Below are 24167 nucleotides of genomic sequence, written 5' to 3' on the forward strand. Positions count from 1 at the left end.
ATATTAGTGGCTGATCTGCAGATTGCAAGATGCGTTTCAATAGACAATGGACCGTAGAGCCGTCATTTTGTGAAACTCCCTTTTGCATTAACTAAAAAAGGAACAACCCTGCAATTCACTCATAAATTTGAATAGTATTAGCTAAACAATTTGTAAAAATGTCTGAAAAATTTCTTACTGCTAAAGCAATATCAATTATTTGACCAACTACCAGTCGCAAAGCTTTATAAGAATCCGCAATTTTGATTTTATTTAATTTTTGATTTGTTTCAAAAATGTGATTTTATTTTTACTTGTAAAATGTGTTTGTTAATTATTTCCATTTAATCATTTATTACAAAGAAAGAAATAGATTTTATTCGGATGATTCATCGTCAAGTCCAGAATATTTGTTGGAAGACTGCAAAACCTGAAAATAAATGATACAAAATAAAACTATAGCATAACATAATATGTTCAGTAATACAAAATATACATATATATATAACTAGCGGGTATAGCCCAGCCTTGCCCGTGGCAGGTATGTTATAAAATCAATGTTCTCAAAAATCTTTAAAAATGATTTTGAAACTGAGAGGGCGGTAAACAAACTACTTTCATAGAAACGTTTTCTGTCATTTTACCACTGTTGAATTTCACAAATCGCTGAAACACGTATTCATTATATTCTTATGTTGAGCTTTGAAAATAAGTTTGATGCTAATCGGACGTAATTTAAAATTCATCAAAAAATCTTTAAAATGCACTTTCCATCGAAGGAGTTTAGATTTTGCGAAAAATTTTACAAACGTCTCAAATAATTTGTATGTAGATCCATGGAAATGAATTTGAGGACTAAAGGTCACCCATCAAATCTTTAACTCCCATTTCCACCAAGGAGGAATGAAGTTTTCGAAAAGTGTGAAACACCCCCCAAATGAATTTGAACAAAGACCTTTGAAAATGAGTTTGAGGCCGATCAGATGGTTAGCAAAAAACTCCAATACAAACGTTTTTCGTTTATTAACCACTGTTGTGGGTGGAATTTCCCAAATCGCTAAAACACGTATTTATTAAGTTCTTTAGTAGAGCTCTGAAAATAAAATTAAATCAAATCGGACAAAACTTTAATCTGCACTAAAAAAAATCATAGAATCGCGCTTTGTACCGAGGATGCGATGCTTTGATTCTGTGAAAAATGTGAAATACCTCTCAAATGATTTTTCTTATAGATCCTTGGAAATGAATTTAAGCGCGAAACGTCACCCACCAAATCTTTGACCCACATTTATACCAACGAAGGATGGTTTTTCCAAAAAGTGCGAAACACCCCTCAAATGAATTTAAACAAAGAATTTTTAAATTGAGTTTGAGGATGATCGGATGGTAACCAAAAAAGTTTCATACAAAGGTTTTTTGCGATTTTTCCATATGGAATCCCCCGAAACTCCATCTTCATCACATAATCTATCTACATCAGCTTCCCAGCTCTTACGGTTTGGGCTGTGCGTTGATCACCAATCAGTCAATCAGTCAGTCAGGAAAAGCAGTTTTATATCTAGAGATATACTTTACTATTAATATTATATTTATTTTTAAAAGACGAGAGAAAGGATATCTTTTCGGCATACTGAAGATTTAATACCCTTACTGTTTTGCAGAAATTTGATTAAAAATCATGGAAAACAGAATATTTTGCCATTTTACTTTTCGACCGATCGTTCGTATGGAAACAGGGCCGAAATAAATTTAAGGTTTTTACAAACTCTGTAAAAGACTTATTGTCTGGAAAACTAAAGCTAAACTAAAATTATATTAAAATGGGCAAGAAATGTTGTGAGTAAGCAGTGCTCCATGTATCAATATATTATAGACAGGAAAAATATGAAACAAGACGTTATTCGTCCAGAATTATTGTGGAATAATATGATCTATGCAAAAGGTCCTCCGATTTTTACGAAGAGTCGATTCCCATAAAAAGTATTTCAAAAAGGAAAATTGGTTTCTTCAATCGAAATTCGTATAAAGGGGTAAAACAATAGGATGGCCGCATCAACGTTATATTTAGAAGTCATTTTTAAGACTAAGTACTGTGATGAAAAAGGTAATTATTTCTGTGTTTGATTGAATTTTATATTATTTATAAGAATAAAAAGCCAAAAAGGTTTCTGTACAAATGTAAAAACGTTTTTTTTTTTTGTGAAACAATTTAATATTTGCATCAACAATTTAAAGCAGGGGAATGTAGTAATCTCAGAATGCAGGATTTCGAATCAATTTAATGTCGGAGTATTTAGCACAAAGCTTACGTCTATGTCGTGAAGATCTTCTTTGTATTGGACAAATAAATCTGGCTCTTGAGCATCCAACAATTCAGAAATACTGCAAGGATGGACTGCCTCTGCAAAATATTCGCATTGCACATCACCCAAAGCATAAATTACCATTGTTGCAACTAAAAGAGACAATAGTTCTCACGACAGGGTGTCAACGTTTTTGGGAATTATAGCAGATAGCAGAAAAAGCATTTACAGCTGAACAAATCGAATGTGAGAAGTTTCAAACTGCATGTGCAGAATATGCATCTAAATGCATAGTAGAATTTGGATCTGAGGTTAAATTGTCTTTGACATAAAAAAACGTTTCTTTTTTATTTGAAGTTCAGACAGATTTTTAGCCAGTGAAATACCTAAGCGTCGAAATAATTAAAATAAATTGAATTTTCCCAGGGACGACGTAGTGCAGATATGTAGAACAATTTTGAGAAGGAATATCGGGACCTTTGATTATTTTATTATTGCGTTATTATTCCCCTTCCATATGTTCTGAGTCTTGGTGGAGGGATCTAGATTTCACCCTTGCACGATTTTGGATCCATTGATTGTAAGGAGGCAATATGCATCAGAAAGTTTACAGATACTTCAACTGAATACTGTGACTTATGCCGCTTCGTTTCTGGACATACGTTCCTTTTCTGTGTTAGCAGAACTTTACGCAGAATCTCACGCAATTGCTTCTAATGTTATTAAAAACGATTTTTATGTCGTGCGACTTATTGCGAATGAAATTGGATTGGGATATAGCTATTCCTATTAGTCTAAATGGGTAAATTGAACAAATTCGTTCCTGTCGTACTGGTCTGATCTCAATAGGATTTTGCATATATAGTAAAACTAATAAATGCCGAGTTTGGTCAAGATATCTTGAAAAACAAAATGTTTCTTCATACAATAACTTAATTTTCGAACGATCGTTCCTATGGCAGCTTCATGATATAGAGGCCCGATCTTAAGATTTTGCATGTACAGAAAAACTAATAAACGCCGAGTTTGGTGAAGATATCTTGAAAAACAAAATGTTTTTTCATACAATAACTTAATTTTCGACCGATCGTTCCTATGGCAGCTTTATGATATAGAGGCCCGATCTTAAGATTTTGCATATATATGAGGAGTATAATAAAACTAATAAATGCCGTGTTTGGTCAAGATATCTTGAAAAACAAAATGTTTTTTCATACAACAACTTAATTTTCGACCGATCGTTCCTATGGCAGCTATATGATATAGTGGTTCGATCCAGCTGGTTCTGACATATGTACTGTGTGCAACAGAAGGAAGGACTTCTGCAATTTTCTTTTTTCAATATATTATATGATGCAAAACTAATGATTCAAATTAAAAAATGTGTATAAAAAAAGTCAATGTAAACACCAAGATGAGTAACGCCCATACATTTACATGCGACGCAAAATTTCTAGCCTGGTTTTCTAAACTGGCTTTTACGATTTCGCACGACTTACCAGCCCACTGGCTGTTTGAATGCCGAAATCGCGGCTTGCTGATGCTGACACGAGCAACAAAGTAAGTCGCCAGCCTGCCTTCAGCAAAGCTGGTCGCTTCGTTTTCGAAGTACATTGAGCGAATAAGTTTTAAACTTACGATCAACGCAAAGTGATTTTGCTTTATCGGCGCTTCTTGTGCAATAACTACGTTAAGAAAATAGCACACATAGATTGATTTCACTTTGGTTTTTGGACGGTGTATGCACGAGAAAAGTTCTTGTCTCAGCCAATAGCGTGCGTGCACCTTTCGTTGTATGCGTGAATTATAAATGCATAAGAACTATAAAGTATGTATGTATGTGTTGTTATTCACTGCTCTGGCTTTAGCTGGCAAGAAAGTAATTATGTTAGTTTTCTAGCGATAATCATGAACTATCCAAAATTTGTGTTGACATATGAATGCATGTTTTGCACTGAGGTTGGCTCCGTAGAAAATATGTACTTTTAAGTCGATGAAAATATTTATATAATTTCTTTACAAATATCGTTTTCGTTCTCAATTTTCAAAAAATAGTAGCATTTTGTTGTAGGGCGTTACTCATCTTACTGTTTATATTGTCTTTGGTATAAATCAGTAATAAATTTATATTCATTAACTTTCAAGACCCGTAAAGGTATAAAAATCGGTCTGATATTCTCAAGTATTGATAAAAAATGCAAGCTCACATAAAAAATGATTTGAAATATGTTTATATTTTTTTTCTTTTCTTAAATATTTCTTCAATTGTTCTCGAACCAGTACCGACAGGACTACTTTCCTATTTGACAGCCATACCAACAATTCATTTTCGACAAGGAAAAACGAATTAAACACATCACAAAATGCAATTGAATCGTAATTGCAATGCTGTTTATAGATTACAATAAAGACAAGCATATATGTGGCTATATAGATACAAAAATTCTTGCAAGTTACACTAGCTGCCACAAACACGTGTATATATATAAGCAATATAAGCACACGTTTTCTTTAATACCTTCTGTGTTTCTTAACCGATTTTGGTGAAATTGTCAACAGTAAATCTTATTGTGCGATAAAATATTCATATATTCTTAATAAAATAATTGAATTAAAATTGTGGCTTAAATTGGTGGGTAGTTAAAACTGGTTAATTTCTTGATTTATAGCTATGGGGTGGGGGCGGACGGGTGGCGATAGCTATAAATCCATATATCTAAGCCTCTTTTGTCCGTGCCTAGCAACTGGATTTATCTAAAATGTTGTCATTATCGCCTTTTCCGAGTGATTGTCCAAATATGACCCCTGTTGTATTCCCTGGAGTAGTCCCTGAAGTTGAACCTGCCCCAGTCAGCGAAACTGCTTCAGCCCCGACCGCTTCTGGCCGCAAAAGTAGATCCACGCGAAATCAAGTCCAGATTGTTTAAAGCAACCTCGGTGCCTCTTTGGCCCCACCAACTCAAGTTTTACCTTCAGACGCGTCAGCTCCTACTTTGACAGTTGTTGCCCATCGCAGACAAGTTTTTGTGTAGCGACTTTCGTTTGACACCAGTCATGATTCAGCCGCAGCCGGCAGCCGCCTATATTGTTGTTAGCAAATCTTCTGCTAGCGTGTCAATCACCAAATTTAGTTTCTCTCCTCTCCTCCTCGTGAAATAGCATATTTCAAAATTAATGATTCACATGATATGTTCACTAACATGATTGTTTGCATGTTCAAGCCAAAAAAGTGAAACCAGCATGTCACCCCTCCAGTCCCTTCGAAACAGGGTACCATTATTATCCCATAAAACGAATTTCGGCTTCCGACCAAGTTTGTATTCAATATCAGAATGACAGAGGTCTCATTTACTAACATAAAAATCTTGTTATGGTTAGCACTTCCTTCGATTCGGACATAATCGCATTTTCAGAAACTTGGTTAAATTCAACGATATCTGATTTGGAGGTTTTTTCGAATAATATTATTTTGCATAGGAATGATCGCCCGACTCGAGGTGGTGGGGCCGTTAAAGCCCCTTTCCACACAGAACTTTTCTGTTTTAGTACGCCTACCGACGCAGAGATTGTCTCAGCTAAGCCAACTTTTCCATCACGTGATATTTACATCACATGCTCCTGTGTTCCTCCTTCTTCTGACATTCAAGTTTATATGAAACATATTACTTGTATTTAAGAAGTTTCTACAAACATGCGTGATATGACCTATTCATAGTGTTGGGCGATTTCAATTTGACGTACATCTCTTGGTCATTATTTACTGCCGAAAATGATTTAGTACCCTCAGCTCAGCAAGACTTTATAGATTGCATGCTAGACCATTCGTTGTTTCAAATCAATTTAATTTCTAATCATTTGAATTTAACACTCGATCTTGTATTTCTTAAGGATTACCTTACTTCCAATGTGCCCAGGTCCCCTTCGTTATCTCTTACAGAGGATGTATATCATCCTACTTTAGAAGTTGCAATGTTCAATTGCAATCCAATTATTACTCATTAATCAGCTACCAATAAGCCTCGCCGTTGCTTTCGCAAAGGAAACTATTCCTTGCTCAATCAACCGATTGGTTATTTTTATATGACTCGGTTGATATGAATACTGCTCTTAACTTTTTTTTATAACACCCTGAACTTCCTCTTAGATATGTGTATTCCCTATTCAATTCCTCCTATTGATTTTTCCAAGCCACCCTGGTTTGCTCCCAGACTATCAAACCTAAAAAAATAAAATCTTATTATTTTATAAAGTTTAATAGGTCTGGTTCGAGTATTGACTTATCTAAATATTCCATAGCCAAGTCGATCTTCTTCTAAATTCTCAATGCTATTAGAATTATCTAACTCGTTGCAAAAGGCAATTAGCCCAAAATCTGAGAGTTTTACAATTATTGTAAACTTGAACCGCAAATCTTCAATTTTGCCATTTTCTTTTTCTCTCGGGATCGATAAAGCTAAAAAGCTAGATTCTGCTAACCTCATTGCGAATTTTTTCCAACCAACCTACTCTTCAGTCTGTCCTAACAATAATTCTTACCATTCCTCTATTTCTATACCTGCTCCCATTATGGAACATTCGTCTCTCCTCTTAGCTATAAATTCTTTAAAATCTTCTTACTATCCTCGGTCTGACATAATTCCTAGTTGTCTAATCAACGAGTGTAATTCGTCCCTTCTTCGTCCATTGCTACAGCTTTTTAATCTATTCCCTGAATCATCTGTCTGTTGCATTGGTTTTATTCTTATTTAAAAGGTACGACACAAAGAATAAAGCTGAGGCTGACTATCTCAAAACTTGTGGTGTTCCTGAAGGTAGTCATCTTAGACCTTTACTCTTTTAATAAATTATCTCCCCTCAGTTATATCACATGTCCGTGTACTTATGTATGCGGACAATGTGAAACTTATTCTTTCATACGCTAATTCCCTATGCAGCAACTTTGCAACAGTTGCATCTGAATTGTTATTACCTTCAGTTGTACCACAACTTTTTTTATCAGTTATACTATCGACAATACTCCATTGTAACGTATACAATCAGTAAAGGATCTAGGCGTTCTTTTTGATTTCAAACTCTGTTTCAATCTTCACATAGATACCATCGTTAATGAGGCATAAGGTGTATTTGGATTCATTAAACGATGGTCTAAAGAGTTTAACGATCCTTTTATAACAAAACTTTTGTACATCTCTCTTCTACGCCCTATCCTTGAATACTGTTCTTGCATCTGGTCTCCACAGTATAACAATAGCCAGAATCGTATTGAATCTGTTCAGAAGCAATTTCTACTATTTGCCTTACGAGATTTAAATTGGAACCCTAATCTTCGGTTGCCATCCTACTCCAGGAGACTGCTTCTTCTCAACCTTCCGTCGTTAACCAACCATAGGACAATTCTCGGAGTTGTCCTGAATAATTTGATTATTGGCGACATAGATTCTCCTTTTCTGCTAGGGCGTCTTCAATTCTCTGTTCCGGCTAGACCAACTAGAAATTATCGCCCTTTATTCCTATCTAAGTGCACAACAGACTACGGTATGCACAATCCTTTTCGCGTGCTATGTAAAAATTATAATAGTTTGCATCAAGTTTTCTCTACCGAACTATCTCTGCCCCTAATAAAATCGTTGCTTTCAGGATACCTTCGGGAACTCACTGACCATCACCAGCTATGACCCCTGCTTATAGTTTGCCGGACAGGCTATAAATTTTCCCACACCCGTTCTGTGATTTCCCATTACTATTTTTTCTACTTCTATCTATCTACTATCTACTTAACACCCTTCTAACACCCTTCTTCTAAGCTGTAGGCTCTAATAGCGTCACTGACAAATATAGCTGTGAAAAGAGGCATAGATGGCCGGACCGGCTAATAAAACACATCTGGTTGGTGACGCTATTAGAAAATTGTGTATTCTAATTACGTTTTCAGTAGTTAACTTTTAAAATTTACCATATTGAATAATTAGGAAGACACTCGTTTTTTTCGACCATTTAATAAATAAATAAAATGAATGATGTATGTTTAAGAAGCTACATGTCAAGTTTGGTGACTCAAGTTCTTATAACTTACGAGATTTGCTTAAAAAACATTGTTTCGATATCGATTTGTATGGATGGCTTGGAAACGGGTCAAGTTATCGATTATCGGAAACAAAAGTTACTGCGCGGCCACTAGGAGGACCCACATTAAAAACGAACTATTTAAGTCTCTACCTCTTATAGGTTTTTAGATCCTTAATACATACGGATAGACAGCCAGTCAGACGGGCAAGGCTAGATTCGCTCCACTTTTGATGATGGTAAAGAATGTATATATACTTTATGGGGTCGGGGAAGCTTATTTCTGTCTGTTTCATGCAAATATATATACATACAATTTAGGCTCATTTAACGCATTTTCAATGGGTTCAGGGTACAAAAAAAAGTTTATTATATTCTAAATATGAATATTTGATTCACAAAATATTAATCAGATTGTTAATATGTGTATTTCAAAATTATAGTGTTGTTGCTACTTACTGGTTCACCCTGCAGAGGTGCATTCTTAGGCTGAAGACGATCATTTCGAGGATCTCGTTTATATTTATTTTCCTCTTTAATTTTTCCTTCGTGGTTCTGAGTTTTTTCTCTAGCATTCTCAAATCTGAAAATAAATATTCTTATTATTTGTAATTTATATAATGTTTTGAATGTTTTAATATTTCGTACGATGTTTATTTGAGAGTGGTCAACGCACATTGCCTTTTGCTGCTTGGACGTATGGCGACTTGTATTCTTTATATTATCAGATAACATTTAACTTAATTTGCATCTTAGCAGATCTAGATTTTTGACAATGCTTCGATTGTAAGCTGTGGTAATATACATGCCTAGATCCTACTATACTCAAATATAATGTGGTTCATAGATATAATACGCATGAAGTTTGGTGTTGACAAAACAAAACTCAACAAAATTGACGTCATATATCGTAAAGCTGTTGACGAGCAAATTTAAGATTTTCTCTATAAAGCTGGCTCACCACACCCAGTGGGGAGCACCAACATAATATAAGACAAACTATCCCTTACCGCAAATTTATGATTTGACCAAGCCGACGAAACTTCGTCGAGCAGCATATAAAACTGACACAAGATAGAGTAAAAATATTAATGTAGCAAATTCTGCTCTGAAGTAGAAGGAACTATAGATATCGCAAGGGTACGCAATATTCTGTCTAAATCTACACTCTACGAATTTTATCCAAGATGAAACCTCGTAAACAGGTAAGAAATAACGTTAGGTAAATTCCGGTTGATTTTTCTTAAAGGAAATGTCGGTAGATATTAATGTGCTATATACTATTTGTATGTTTAAAAAAAATTAGTATAATTGTGGATTAAACTGGGGAAAAATAATTTCGATATCGACTTATCGATTGCTTGGATACGGAAAAATGGGGAGTGGCGTATTGGGTTTTTTGACATCGGAGGCGTTGTTTCATCGCATATCGACAATTTTACAAGCCAAATAAGGCTCTGTGAAGGGATGCGTATGTCACAAGGCATAATCACCAATTGCTTTTTTTGATTGTTGTTCCTTGACCTGTGTGATATCAGGTCGACTATTAGGTGAAATCTGCTAGAGGGTGGACACCAGCCCCCCGCCGGGAGGCCCTCCACGTGGTAACACATGGGAATGTACAGTGCCGTCCTTAAGCCCAGTATACAACCCGTGCCCACTGGCATTCGGTCCCCAGTTAAGGGGCAAATTCACCTGCCTTTTTAAGGCGACTTTCCGAGGCCAAGCAACCTGGGGTGGTACAAGTTCCCTGGCATGCTTGTGGGGCGATGCCTTGGTCGGCCCCAGAGTCTAACACTCTTGGACCCACCAATCGATCAAATGAAAAATGTATAGTATGAAAATGAAAGCTCAGCAGCCTAAATACTCCGAACTCTTCGCACACGGACGAGGACTCGCTACTGGGCTCCAGCCAAAAGGTAGCAGTGTCGGATTCTATGGACAGTACTCAGCTACTAATCGACCAACACCAAGCGCTCAGTCGAGTGCAATCAGGCCAGTGGAAATTAGCAATCAGGCAACTAGCCTAGCAAAAGCGAAAATCCAAATACAATCACTTCCTCCTTGGCAAGCTTATCAAACACAAGCGATGTGGAGGACAAGACTCAATGCTAGGCAGTCGCTGAAGAGTTGGAGCGATATCCAGCAGGGCATCCGGCGCAGAGAAGACGGGACCGGTCGCAAAAACTGAGCTGCGCTTCCTAAATGGGCAAAATATTCAGTAACGCAGAAGATTAAAAACAGGGGTTTCAATTAAGTTGCCAAAGATTGTCTGGCAATAACTCTATTGGACGCCGGGTTCTGAAAGATAAATTGTAGTAGATGGACCCCACGCTTCCTGACCTGATGGAAGACAATGTACCGGGTAATCAGGTGCGCAGACGAATGCTCGAGGGTCTTTCTGGAAAACTGCACCGCCAAGATAGGGAATGCCCCAATGCCTGGAATGCCCTCAAATTTGGGCTCGCCGTCGCCTGGGGTTTTCTCGGAGCTCTCGGATGTGCATCTGCAAAGGGCCAGTCGGACCATGAAAATGTCATCCATTTGTTGCTGTTGCGCGAGATTAACTCAGGAATACAGTTGTATAATTATCTGAAAAGTCAGCCTTTCCTACTTCTTAACTAGAAAGGCTAAGAGCTATCTTTCGGGACGAGCTTCTGACAGAGATCGACGACGACTACAACAAACTGTTATATGATTTCGTCATCGACGATCACTGCACCGATGCCACTGCCAAGAAACTGTATAATGTGTAAAAGGCATATTATTGCAATTTTTTGATACCATCCATCAGAACTTGTTATAAAGAACTACATAAAAACTAAATGAATACGTGTATTAGCGATTTTGGAATTTCCACCGCAACTATAGAAATGTAGCGGAACTGTTGCATTCAACTGTTTTGTTTACTTTAGGATCGGCTACAAAATCATTTTAAAAAATCGTTGTTAATATTTATTTGATACGCTTTTCGCGATATCCACCACTTGGGTGAAAAATGCGGGTCCAAGGTCTAATAACCGAAAATGTATTTTTCGGCTTCAAGATTCTCACCACAAGAATAAAATGGGCAGAAACAGAGCTTTCAAACTTATAGATATTTATTATAACGTGGAAATGCACACTGCTAATAGACTGGATGAAAAAGTAATGTTTTAAATTTTGATCAAATTACCTGCAACGACCTGGGCGTGTTATACCTGTCAGTAATGTATAAAATATCGAAAATGTGGCGGTTGTTTGTGTTTCATTACCACTGTGACTTGACAAAAAAACTAAAATCGATACATTAGAGATTAGCCGTGAACTGTTAGAGGAGTAGATCAGATCTCAGTTTCCCAAGCGACTCGTTCGACTTTAATTGAAACAATTCTTTTTTTTTTAAATAAGATTGTCAAGTTAAGTTTCACATTGGTTACCCCGACATCCCACTCTTAGGATAATCATGAAATTTTTCGGGCAGGCGTCAAGCCGCCATCATTTTCTAAAAAGCAAGAACATTTATATTTCATACATATGGAGCCACACAGTATCAGGTGTGTGATAGTACAAAGTATCTCCAAATGATTGCATCGCTGGAATTGCAGTGAATTGTGCAAAGACATCATACGAAATACACCACAGCATAATAAGTATGATGCAATCAATGCAATTCTCATCAAGAAACACACCGGAGTGCACAAGCACATGCTATCTTAAACCGACGGAGTTGTTGAAATGCATGAAACACTTAGCAGGCACACAAATTTCTCTCGAGCGCTATGGTTAGAGCGTGTTCCAGATAATCTTCGAGCTATCGTTTCGATTATTGTGAAATAATAGTGAAATTACTTAAAAACAAATATTACTAAGTATATCGAAACCACAATATTGCCACTATATGTGAAAACACAAGATTTAGGGTCATCGATATAAATACTCATGTGATTGATAGTTTCGGCTACAGTCTCTCTGCAAGCAGACCAAATTTTTGCAGCTCAGCGCCACTTAACGGTATTCCTACTGCAAAAAGAATCTAACGACGTCAAAGATCACGCTGAAATCGACGGGCCGAGCAAGAAATCGGGACCAGGAAGCGCGCACGTAGCAATTCTAAGTCGCCTGATCGCTCCACGACTTTAAAAAGCTCTGTCCGGAAAACAAAAAGCCACTCTGTCAGCGACGGCAAACAAAGTGGGGGCTAGCAGTCGTCGATTATTCGAAACGGATCAAGCTACCAGCCGTCGATTATTCGTAACGGATCAAGATATAAAAATTAGATACTTGATGGACACAGACGCTGATGTTTCAATTTCACCTCCCACAGATCGCATCGCTCACCCTGCAAACTATCTTTACGCAGCAAATAGCACTTTAACAAAAATTGCTACGGTTACAGTTGTCATCGCTGACGTCACAAAACCAATCATAGGAGCTACTTTCTTATACGAATATGAATACGCAGCTTTGAGTGAGTGGTGAAACAACTACTCCAGCCGCTGGGATATCTGAACTACAATAGGGCAAAGAATATATTACCGTGAGTTGCTGGCAATTTTTCCGTTAAACACTTTTCACATAAGGCCGAAGGTTGCAGCTGCACTGTACTGTACAGCTTAAAGCTACAGCTACCTTAAGCAAGCTTCCAATTCGATTATCACACTTATCAAACACAGGTAAGCGCACTACAGTGAAATTCATAACCGAACGTCTCGTCTGGAGAGACATAAATGTCAACAACAAGCGATTCAAAAGTTCAACCTGCCTGAAAAGCAATTCAATAATATCAACATTGATAAAATTGGCCCCATGCTACTTTCCAACAATTACAATTCTGACCGCTTGCAGTCCCAACAGCAGAAATAAATGCAGATACGGTACATAAATTTCTATTGCATGCTTGGATCGCTCACTGCAGCATACCTTATTTCATGATTACCGATTAAGACAGACAGTTTAAGTCTTAAATCGGCAAAATACTCGCAAGCCAATAGAAAAATAGCCCAAGTCGCTGGAGACCGCCATCAAATACCACACTGCTTCGAACTGAGTCGATAGCCTTCCCATTGTACTACTTGCTTATCGAGCTACAGGTAAAGAAGATCTCAATGACCGTCTACTGCAACCTTCCGAAGATAACATCGAAAGTGAATTTATCAAGCGTTCAATCATGTCCCAGCCTGTAAATACATCACATCACCAATGTATTCCTCCAAAAGAATTTCAAACATGTACAAATATTATCCTACGCGATGAAACCATATCACGATATCAACGGCTCTAACTATCGACCGAGTTAAGGCAGCTTACATAGAAGTTTACATTATCTACTCCTGCAGCTAACATCGACAATTTAGAAAAGAAGGAAATCTTCGACACGCCGAAGATTTCATACCTTTGAAGACAATTCCCTTTGGCAGATATGTGATAAAAGTGAAATTCGCAAATGCTGAGTTTGATTAAATATCTTCGACCACAGAATAGTTTGCCATATATTTTGTATAAATATATGTATATACGTATATAAAGCGTAAACACTGCAGACCTTTATTTTATAGAAATAAACGTGTCAACTCTTTTATTGTTGGTTTTATATTTATCGTTGGGTGGTCAAGAACATAATTCTAACGGCAATTCAAAGCAATGTGTGCCACTGTGCAAAGCAGACGCATTTCCTCAAAAACTGCTGTTGTTGGTTTAAACAGTATATATGAATGGTTGGACAAGATGAAGAAGTTTGCTTTTTCGAAGAGAGCAAAACCCATGCCATCACATTCGTACTTGGACTCCTCTTTCTTTTCCTTCTTCTTGGCTTCCTTCTTGTCGCCACCGGCGGCAGCGGCCGCTGCACCAGCGGCAGCACCGCCGCCAACGGGCATCTCGCGACCCTCCTTGGTTAGATCGTCTATGCTCTTGCCCTTGAGTTCCTCGATCATGGGTCAGACGTTCTGCCTCGGACTCAATGCCCACCGAGCTGAGGATCTTCTTCAGATCGGCATTGGCGCGGCTCTCCTGTCCACCGAGGACAGCCAACAGGCATGCAGCCACATAACGCATGTTTAAGTCTTACGTTTTTGATACGGAAAAACACAACTTTCGCCCAGGGGACCATCAATCGTTCCTACGGCAACTATCTGATGTAGTGGCCTGGTGATGAAAGGATCTTGCATATATATATGGAGCATAGTAAAACAAAAAGTGTCCCATACAAGAACCTACTTTTCGATGGTTTGGCACCTATGTACTGCTCGCAACAGAAAAGCGGACTTATGCGCAGTTTCAAGACGATAGCATCAAGACTGAGAGACTTTTCGCATAGAAAGAGAGACGGACATGACCATATCAACTTGGCTGTTGATGCTTTTTTCTTCCATACGTTACACATGTCATGACCAATTTAAAAAGGGTATACTAATTTATAAGGATGCGGGGAATGGGAGGGGCGGGGAAAACGCGATTGACTAAATCGCACGCGGACAAATTCGGGACGGAAAATGAGCAGTGAATAAGTTAATATGTAAATAATAATGAAGTATTACAAACAAAACTTTAAAGTAATCTCATGATCATGCGTTACTATAAGTAATACACAAAATATTTTATTAAATAATGCTTGGGTGAGATTTGATCAAGAAAAAATATTGTCTTTAAATCAATATAAGTATTCTTAAATAAACCAGTAGTCTAGTTTCCCATTCAAATTTAAGTAAGAGCATTTTTAGTTGGATGCAGCTGACTTTGTTATGCTTGTTCAAAGCCTCACAACAGCTCAAATAAAATCCAAATTCTGCTTGCGCTACGCTCTCGCTTGAAGTAATAAATATAAATTTAAAAAAAGTTCCCTAAGCAGGGTTTGAACTCGCAACTGACCGCATTATATGCTGGCGGCTCTACTCAACAGCCACACCAGCAATAAAAGAAATAATTTCCCCGGTAGGACTCGAGACCGCAACACTTACCACTGCCTCTACTCAACAGCCACACCAACAATTGAGTCTTATTGAGAAAAAACAAATTAAAATAGTAGCACAGAAAACAATCGGAATTGCACTGTTGTTGATAGAATTCGAAGCAGACGCGCATGAATGTGTGTGTGTACATGTATACAGATATTCGAAATTTCCCTGGTACCGAAAAAACACGTGTTTCTTAACCGATCTTCATGAAATCACAATATGTGAAAACACGAGATTTAGGGTCATCGACATAAATCCTCATGTGATTGATAATTTTGCTGGAGAACTTCCTTCCTATAATAGCTTGTATGTGAAACAATAATTTTATTTATAATCATACTTATTACCTCTCTACGGCGAGTCGGCTACAGTCCCTCTCCAAGCAGACCAAATTTTTATAGCCCAGCGCCACTTAACGGTATTCCCACTGCTCGACGGGCCGAGCAAGAAATCGGGACCAGGAAGCGCGCACGCAGCAACTCTAAGTCGCCTGATCGCTCCACGACTTTAAAAAGCTCAGTCCGGAAAACTAGAAGCCACTCTGTCAGCGACGGCAAACAAAGTGGGGGCTAGCAGTCGTCGATTATTCGAAACGGATCAAGCTACCAGCCGTCGATTATTCGTAACGGATCAAGATATAAAAATTAGATACTTGATGGACACAGGCGCTGATGTTTCAATTTCACCTCCCACAGATCGCATCGCTCACCCTGCAAACTATCTTTACGCAGCAAATAGCACTTTAACAAAAATTGCTACGGTTACAGTTGTCATCGCTGACGTCACAAAACCAATCATAGGAGCTACTTTCTTATACGAATATGAATACGCAGCTTTGAGTGAGTGGTGAAACAACTACTCCAGCCGCTGGGATATCTGAACTACAATAGGGCAAAGAATATATTACCGTGAGTTGCTGGCAATTTTTCCGTTAAACACTTTTCACATAAGGCCGAAGGTTGCAGCTGCACTGTACTGTACAGCTTAAAGCTACAGCTACCTTAAGCAAGCTTCCAATTCGATTATCACACTTATCAAACACAGGTAAGCGCACTACAGTGAAATTCATAACCGAACGTCTCGTCTGGAGAGACATAAATGTCAACAACAAGCGATTCAAAAGTTCAACCTGCCTGAAAAGCAATTCAATAATATCAACATTGATAAAATTGGCCCCATGCTACTTTCCAACAATTACAATTACAATGCTGGCCGCTTGCAGTCCCAACAGCAGAAATAAATGCAGATTCGGTACATAAAGTTCTCTTGCATGGTTGGATCGCTCAATGCAGCATACCTTATTTCATGATTACCGATTAAGGCAGACAGTTTAAGTCTTAAATCGGCAAAATACTCACAAGTCAACGGCATAATAGAAAGAATGCACACGTCGCTGGAGACCGCCATCAAATACCACACTGCTTCGAACTGAATCGATAGCCTTCCCATTGTACTTGCCCATCGAGCTACAGGTAAAGAAGATCTCAATGACCGTCTACTGCAACCTTCCGAAGATAACATCGAAAGTGAATTCATCAAGCATTCAATCATGTCCCAGCCTGTAAATACATCACATCACCAATGTATTCTTCCAAAAGAATTTCAAACATGTACAAAAATTTTCCTACGCGATGAAACCATATCACGATATCAACGGCTCTCACTATCGACCGAGTTAAGGCAGCTTACATACAAGTAGAAGATGCAACATTATCTACTCCTGAAGACAATTCCCTTTGGCAGATATGTGATAAAAGTGAAATTCGTAAATGCTGAGTTTGATTAAATGTCTTCGGCCACAGAATAGTTTGCCATATATTTTTATACCCTGAACCCATTGAAAATGGGTATAAGGGTATATTGTATTTGTGCAAAATCCGAATGTATGTAACAGGCAGAATGAAGCATCTCCGACCCCATGAAGTATATATATTCTTGTTCAGCACCAATAACCGAGTCGATCTAACCATGTCCGTCTGTCTGTCTGTCTGTATGTATGAACGCAAGGATCTCAGAGCCTATAAGAGCTAGAAATTTTAGATGTAGGTGCTTCTAGTGCCTGCGCAGATCGAGTTTGTTTCCGATAATCGATAACTTACTCCGATTCCAAGCAATCGATAAAAATCGATATCGATATCCTGTTTTTTGGGCAATTTGGTAAATAATAAGAGCTAGAGTCACCAAACTTGACATATAGCTGCTAAAATAGAATATATATATGCATTTGATGTTGGAAGAAGAGGGTTCAGGGGAACCCTAGTCGGGAGCTCCCGACTAGAACCTCTTACTTGTTTATAAATATATGTATGTACATATATAAAGCGTAAACACTGCAGACCTTTATTTAATAGAAATAAACGTGTCAACTCTTTTATTGTTGGTTTTATATTTGTCGTTGGGTGGTCAAGAACAAATTTCTAACGGAAATTTAAAGCAATGTGTGCCACTGTGCAAAGCAGACGCTGTTAATACTGCCGGCTGTCCTCAAGAACTGCTGCTGTTGGTTTAAACAGTATATACGAATGGTTGGACAAGATGAAGAAGTTTGCCTTTTCAAAGAGAGCAAAGCCCATGCCATGACATTCGTACTCGGACTCCTCTTTCTTCTCCTTCTTCTTGGCTGCCTTCTTGTCGCCACCGGCGGCAGCACCGCCGCCAACGGGCATCTCGCGAAACTCCTTGATCAGATCGTCTATTCTCTTGCCCTTGAGTTCTTCGATCATGGGTGAGACGTTCTGCCTCGGACTCAATGCCCACCGAGCTGAGGATCTTCTTCAGATCGGTATTGGCGCGGCTCTCCTGTCCACCGAGGACAGCCAACAGGTATGCAGCAACATAACGCATGTTTAAGTCTTACGTTTTTGATACGGAAAAACAAAACTTTCGCCCAGAGGACCTTCAAACGTTCCTACGGCAACTATCTGATTTAGTGGCCTGGTGATAAAAGGATCTTGCATATATATAGGGAGCATAGTAAAACAAAAAGTGTCCCATACAAGAACCTACTTTTCGATGGTTTGGCACCTATGTACTGCTCGCAACAGAAAAGCGGACTTATGCACAGTTTCAAGACGATAGCATCAAGACTGAGAGACTTTTCGCATAGAAAGAGAGACGGACATGACCATATCAACTTGGCTGTTGATGCTGATCTAAAATATATTTACTCTACGGGGTCGTAGATTTCTCCTTCCATACATTACACATGTCATGACCAATTTAAAAAGGGTATACTAGTTTATAAGGATGCGAAGAATGGGAGGGGCGGCAAAAAAGCGATTGATTAAATCGCACGCGGACAGATTCGCGACGGAAAATGAGCAGTGTATAAGCGAATAGGTTAATATGTAAATAATAATGAAATATTACAAACAAAACTTTAAAGTAATCTCATGATCATGCGTTACTATAAGTAATACACAAAACATTTTTTAAATAATGTTAGGGTGTGATTTGACCAAGAAAAAAAAATAGTGTCTTTAAATCAATATTAGCATTCTTAAATAAACCAGTAGTCTAGTTCCCCTTTCAAATTTAAGTAAGAGCATTTTTAGTTGGATGCAGCTGACTTTGTTATGCTTGTTCAAAGCCTAACAACAGCTCAAATAAAATCCAAATTCTGCTTGCGCTACGCTCTCGTTTGAAGTAATAAAGATAAATTTAAAAAAGTTCCCTTAGCAGTGTTTGAACTCGCAACTGACCGCACTATATGCTGGCGACTCTATTCAACAGCCACACCAGTCGGGAGCTCCAGACTAGGGTTCCCCTGAACCCTCTTCTTCCAGCATCAAATGCATATACATATTCTATTTTAGAAGCTATATGTCAAGTTTGGTGACTCTAGCTGTTATTATTTACCAAAATTGCCCAAGAAACAGGATATCGATATTAATTTTAATCGATTGCTTGGAAACGGAGTAAGTTATCGACTATCGGAAACTCGATCTGCGCGGGAACTAGGAGCACCTACATCTAAAATTTCAAGTCTCTAGCTCTTATAGATTCTGAGATCCTTACGTTTATACATACGGACGGACAGACAGACGGACATGGCTAGATCGACTCGGCTATTGATGCTGATCAAGAATATATATACTTTATGGGGTCGGAGATGCTTCCATCTGTCTGTTACATACATTTGCATTTTGCAAAAATACAATATACCCTTATTACCCATTTTTAATGGGTTCAAGGTATAAAAATAAAAATTGATTGGCAGGGTTCGAGCTCGCAACTGACCTTATTTCTTGCTGATGACTCTACTCAACAGCCACACCAGCCAAAAAAAAAAAAGAATAGTTTCCCAGGTAGGGCTCGAACTCGCGACAGACCGTACCACTTTCGCTGCCACTGCTCAACAGCCACACCAATAATAATAATAATGCGATAGAATGTGAAGCAGACGCGTCTGAACGTGTGTGTGTACATGTGTACATATATTCGAATTTGCGCTGGTACCACAAACACGTGTTTCATGAAATTTTCTACAGTATATCTTGTTGTATATTTGTGTATTCTCAAAAAGTCAATTGCATTAAAATTGTGTCTTATATTGGTGGGCAGCAGCATTTGTTTATTAACTTGATTTATAGCTCTACGAGGCTCCCAGGGTATAAAAATGTATAAACTCATCGAGGACTCCAATTTGTCCACCCCGAGTGGTAACTTTTAGTGTAATAGAAGTAGTACTTTATTCCAAACTGCGTCGTAGGTTTTGTGTGGAAAACGTCTACACTAGGCGTAGCCATATTATCTATACAAGTTATCTGAAGCGTTTATACATATGTACATGAGTTTATGAATTTCTTGTAGTTAAATAATATCATTCAAGAAAGACATTGCACAAAAACAATATTATCTTTTCACCCTGTTAAGGAGTATAATTAAATACTGTGATCAAGATAGTCGGTTGTTTTTGGTAATATTTAAATTCAAAGATTCTAACGAAAATCCTTCCAAATATCTGGAACTCAATCCCATATTGCCTTAAGGCTAAGGCGTTTTCAGCATTAACTATCAATATATTAAATATAAATTCTATGGTACAATAAAATCTAATGCTGACAATTCAATCAAAATCGGTTAAAAACCACAGAACTCAGGAGAATTATTAAAGAACACGTGTGGTTTTATTGGAAGGTCACGTGTTTGCGTCGGCTACTGCCGAAATACTGCAAGAAATTCTGTAGACAAGTGCTCACATGTATGGCGTAGCAAGTGGTTCGGTAGGTTGAGAGTTCGACTCGATATGAGAACTTATTATACCCTTGCAGAGGGTATTATAATTTTATCATGAAATGTGTAACGCATAGAAAGAAACATCCGGTACCCCATAACTTATAAAGTTAACCCGATCACCGACAACATAGAAGTTGTCAAACCGATCACGCATGGCATGGCAATAGATGAAGAAAGTCTGTGAATATTGCACAGTAACACCAGAAGCTCAAGCTTCAGTAAGCGACAATGTTGCGGGCAACGCTCCGCGACGTAAGCAGTCATCTTGTGACATCGTATTCAGAATTTTAGGCCATAGGGCTAGCTTTGATTATAAGAAATAATGTTCTTAGATTTATGAAAATAAATCGCGTCGGTCATCGCCACACTACGTATAATCAGTCATCTCATTTGCGCAACACTGCATGCTACAGGTTTAACTTATTTAGGAAGTGCCTTTTTTATATATTCTAGATAAGCATCAACATCCGAGTTATAGCTTCTATAGGAACAATCGGTCGAAATGAAGGTTCTTGTATAGAAAAACTTTTTTGTTTATCAAGTGATCTTGACCAAATTAACTCTTAAGATTCAGCTTCTTCTACAAAGTAAGAGATTTAAGACCCGTAGTCAAAAAAGTCGCACAGTGCAATAACAATTTTTTACTTAATCAGCAAGTCATTTGGTTTAAATGCATTATTTCTTTGCAGTACGATACAATGCTTCCATGCTAAAGCTGTACACAGCGCTTGATGCTTTATGTCCAGTCGAATGTGAAAATGCAAGCAATTTCTGGGCTAAGCTACTCTGCCTCATAAACGCACGATTTCATTATAAACGAGAAAGAAGGGCTATCTTCGGCACCCCGAAGACCTAATACCCTTGAAGACCCAACCTTTTCATAATACTCATAGTGCTTTGCCCGTATCTAAGAAGTAACGGAAAAATAGTAAATGCCGAGTTTGGTCTAGATATCCTAATAACCAAAAAAGGGTTTTAATCAAAAACCTGGGTTTCGACCGATCGTTCCTATGGCAGCTATATAATATAGTGGTCCGATCTTAATAGGATTTTGCATATATGTGAGGAGTATAGTAAAACTAATAAATGCCGAGTTTGGTCAAGATATCTTGATAAACAAAATGTTTTTCTTCCAACAACCTAATTTTCGACCGATCGTTCTTATGGCAGCTATGAGATATAGTGGTCTGATCCAGCTGGTTTTGACATATGTGCTGTGTGCAACAGAAAAAGGGACTTTTGCAAGGTTTCATTAAGATAGCTTTAAAACTGAGAGACTAGTTCGCATAGAAACAGACAGACGGTCAGACGGACATTGCTATATCGACACATTTTACGACAAAATTATAATACCCTCTGCAAGGGTATAAAAATAAACTCTTAATGTTTATGACAGTTTTACTACGTTAGTACCTTTACTACCTTACTACCGTACTTTAAAAAAAAAAAACGATATTTAAAAATTGACATAGCATGTAAATATTTACCTATCATTTCGGTCCCGTGATTTATTCAATCTATTATAATCTGGATCTTCACGACGTCGTTCACCTGAAAATAACGGTAAATAATTATTTGATACCGGTCATTTGTGGATTTATTAAATAGTTTGTTACCCTGTACGCCTGGACTAGCTTTTGTATCATCATTTGCAGAAAATTCCTGAGTACGGCGCCAGCTAATAGTTCCTGCATTGGCATTGTCACTATCATTTTTGTCAAGTTGAACTTCCGACAGCTTTCCATTAATAACCTCTTCGTCACAACGAACTTGCTCTTGTCGTCGAGTTTCTGCTAAACGTTCTTCGATCTCTAGTTCTCTTGTGGCGGTATCTACTGGTTTAGCCGATCCAAATACATTTAAAGGTGTACCACTTTGCTTAACATTGACTTTTGTATCGATTTCATTAGCATGTTCGTTATCTGGTTTAGTTACTATTTCCGGTAATGGTAGCGTTCGAGGTTTTAAATTTAACTTTGGCCTTTCCTCAGAAGCTGCAGCATCCTCTTTTACATTAGAATCGTTTCTGATGCGATATTTCTCAGATGCTTGATCACGGTCTCTTCGTGGAGGCGAAAAGTCTGTGGATGGCTGCCTGCTATTAGTTCGCCATGAACCAGGAGCATTGTTATCTTCTCTTTCAGTCAAGGATTTCCGTTCACGATTAAAACTGCGATCGAAAGTTCCAGAATATCCACCGAAACTACTTCCATTGTTTTGACTATCTCGTCTCCAATTTACAGAATCCCGATTTTCACTTGAATTTCCAAAGCCTTCAAATCGGCGATTACCTTTTTGGCGGTTTTGTTGATCATTTTCATTGGACAGTTCAATGCGAATGCGACGCCCTTTAATTGACGGATCCGGTAAACTAAGCACGTTTATTAAGTCGTCCCTATTTTCCAATTCTACATAGCCAAATCCTCTAGACCGACCAGTTTCACCATCGTCCCGAGGCAGCCTTAATGAAGCTAGATTAATGGGCCCAAAGAAATCGTATATATCATCCTCACTGGCATCAAATGGTAAATTGTTAATATACGCTATAAAGGGTGGCTTATGAGGAATAGAATCATCATCAAATATTCGATTCGCTCTAGGTGCGGTGGGTAGCTGATAAACTAAAGGTAACGCGTGGCTTCCGTCATCACTCTCATCACCATCTAAATTTCGAACCTTTTTTGAAACTTGTGTAGTTCCAGCCGGTGCATCACCATTGGAGAGAAATGATTGCAAAGAAATAACAGTGCCTTTATTCTTTTTCCCTTTCTTGCCTGAAGATAAAAAAGTAAATAGAAGTTTGTAGACCTTTTGCATTGTATTGTGTGATGTACCCTTTTTGTGAAATAAGTACAAATATCATATCTACATATATACCACAAATCCATATAATATAATGAACATTAATATTAATATTATATATATATATATATATATATATATATATATATATATATATATATATATATATATATATAATATAATATAATATAATAATTAAAAAAAAAATATATATATACACACTTATGTGAAGTGTTCATTACGTGTCAAGATATGCCACGAGGAAACATTGGATAAACAGTATATTACTTGTGTTTAATTATTTTACCATAATAGTTTCTATATTAAATTACTATCATGTATCAACTACATCTAAGTTTAAATCAAACCTGCAGAAGCCATCTTGATGAAAAATCCAAACAAATTTAATTTTGAAGAGAAGTAATATGAGTAGCTATCTACAGACACATATCAATATTTTATGTAGTTATCGATTTAAAAAAATCGTCTCTGCCATAGTTATAAAATATTCTAGACATGTTTCCACAGCAAGCATTTAAAAGTAATTAAATGAATTTCCCTATTCAATAATTTATCGTTTTTCAACATTTTATCGAAAAGAGCTCAAGGGAAATATACTTCTTAGTCTTGTGGGAAAAATGTTCGATATCAGATCAAAAGAAGATTGATATTAAGCTTTAAGGTCAGATTTGTGTATTACCGTAATAATCAACAAGTGTATTTAAATTTATAATTTTTAGGTATACGCATTCCAGAGAAGATCCAAGCAATCATCCCCATATAGCAGCCCAATATTAATGAAATAGCATCAAGGCACTTTAAGAGGTGATCACGCTTACATATGCAG

General features: G+C 37.6%; 1 protein-coding gene and 2 pseudogenes across 1 annotated transcript; all 3 read right to left on the minus strand.

Annotated features, from left to right (window-relative positions):
- Positions 1-286: 286 nt before the first annotated feature.
- Positions 287-23772, minus strand: LOC115760372 (eukaryotic translation initiation factor 4B). The gene is made up of 5 exons (XM_030701669.1): positions 23689-23772; positions 22135-23292; positions 22006-22069; positions 8805-8928; positions 287-409 (listed from the first exon to the last, which is right to left on the minus strand). Exons 1-5 carry the CDS (start codon positions 23699-23701, stop codon positions 356-358), a joined length of 1413 nt encoding a protein of 470 aa, XP_030557529.1. The 5' UTR covers positions 23702-23772; the 3' UTR covers positions 287-355.
- On the minus strand, positions 13948-14553 carry LOC115760373 (annotated as a pseudogene).
- LOC115760374 lies at positions 17665-18213 on the minus strand (annotated as a pseudogene).
- Positions 23773-24167: the final 395 nt, after the last annotated feature.

Source organism: Drosophila novamexicana, unplaced genomic scaffold (genome assembly GCF_003285875.2).
Source record: "Drosophila novamexicana strain 15010-1031.04,08,12 unplaced genomic scaffold, DnovRS2.1 tig00000434-arrow-pilon, whole genome shotgun sequence".
In the NCBI taxonomy this organism is placed as follows: Eukaryota; Metazoa; Arthropoda; class Insecta; order Diptera; family Drosophilidae; genus Drosophila; species Drosophila novamexicana.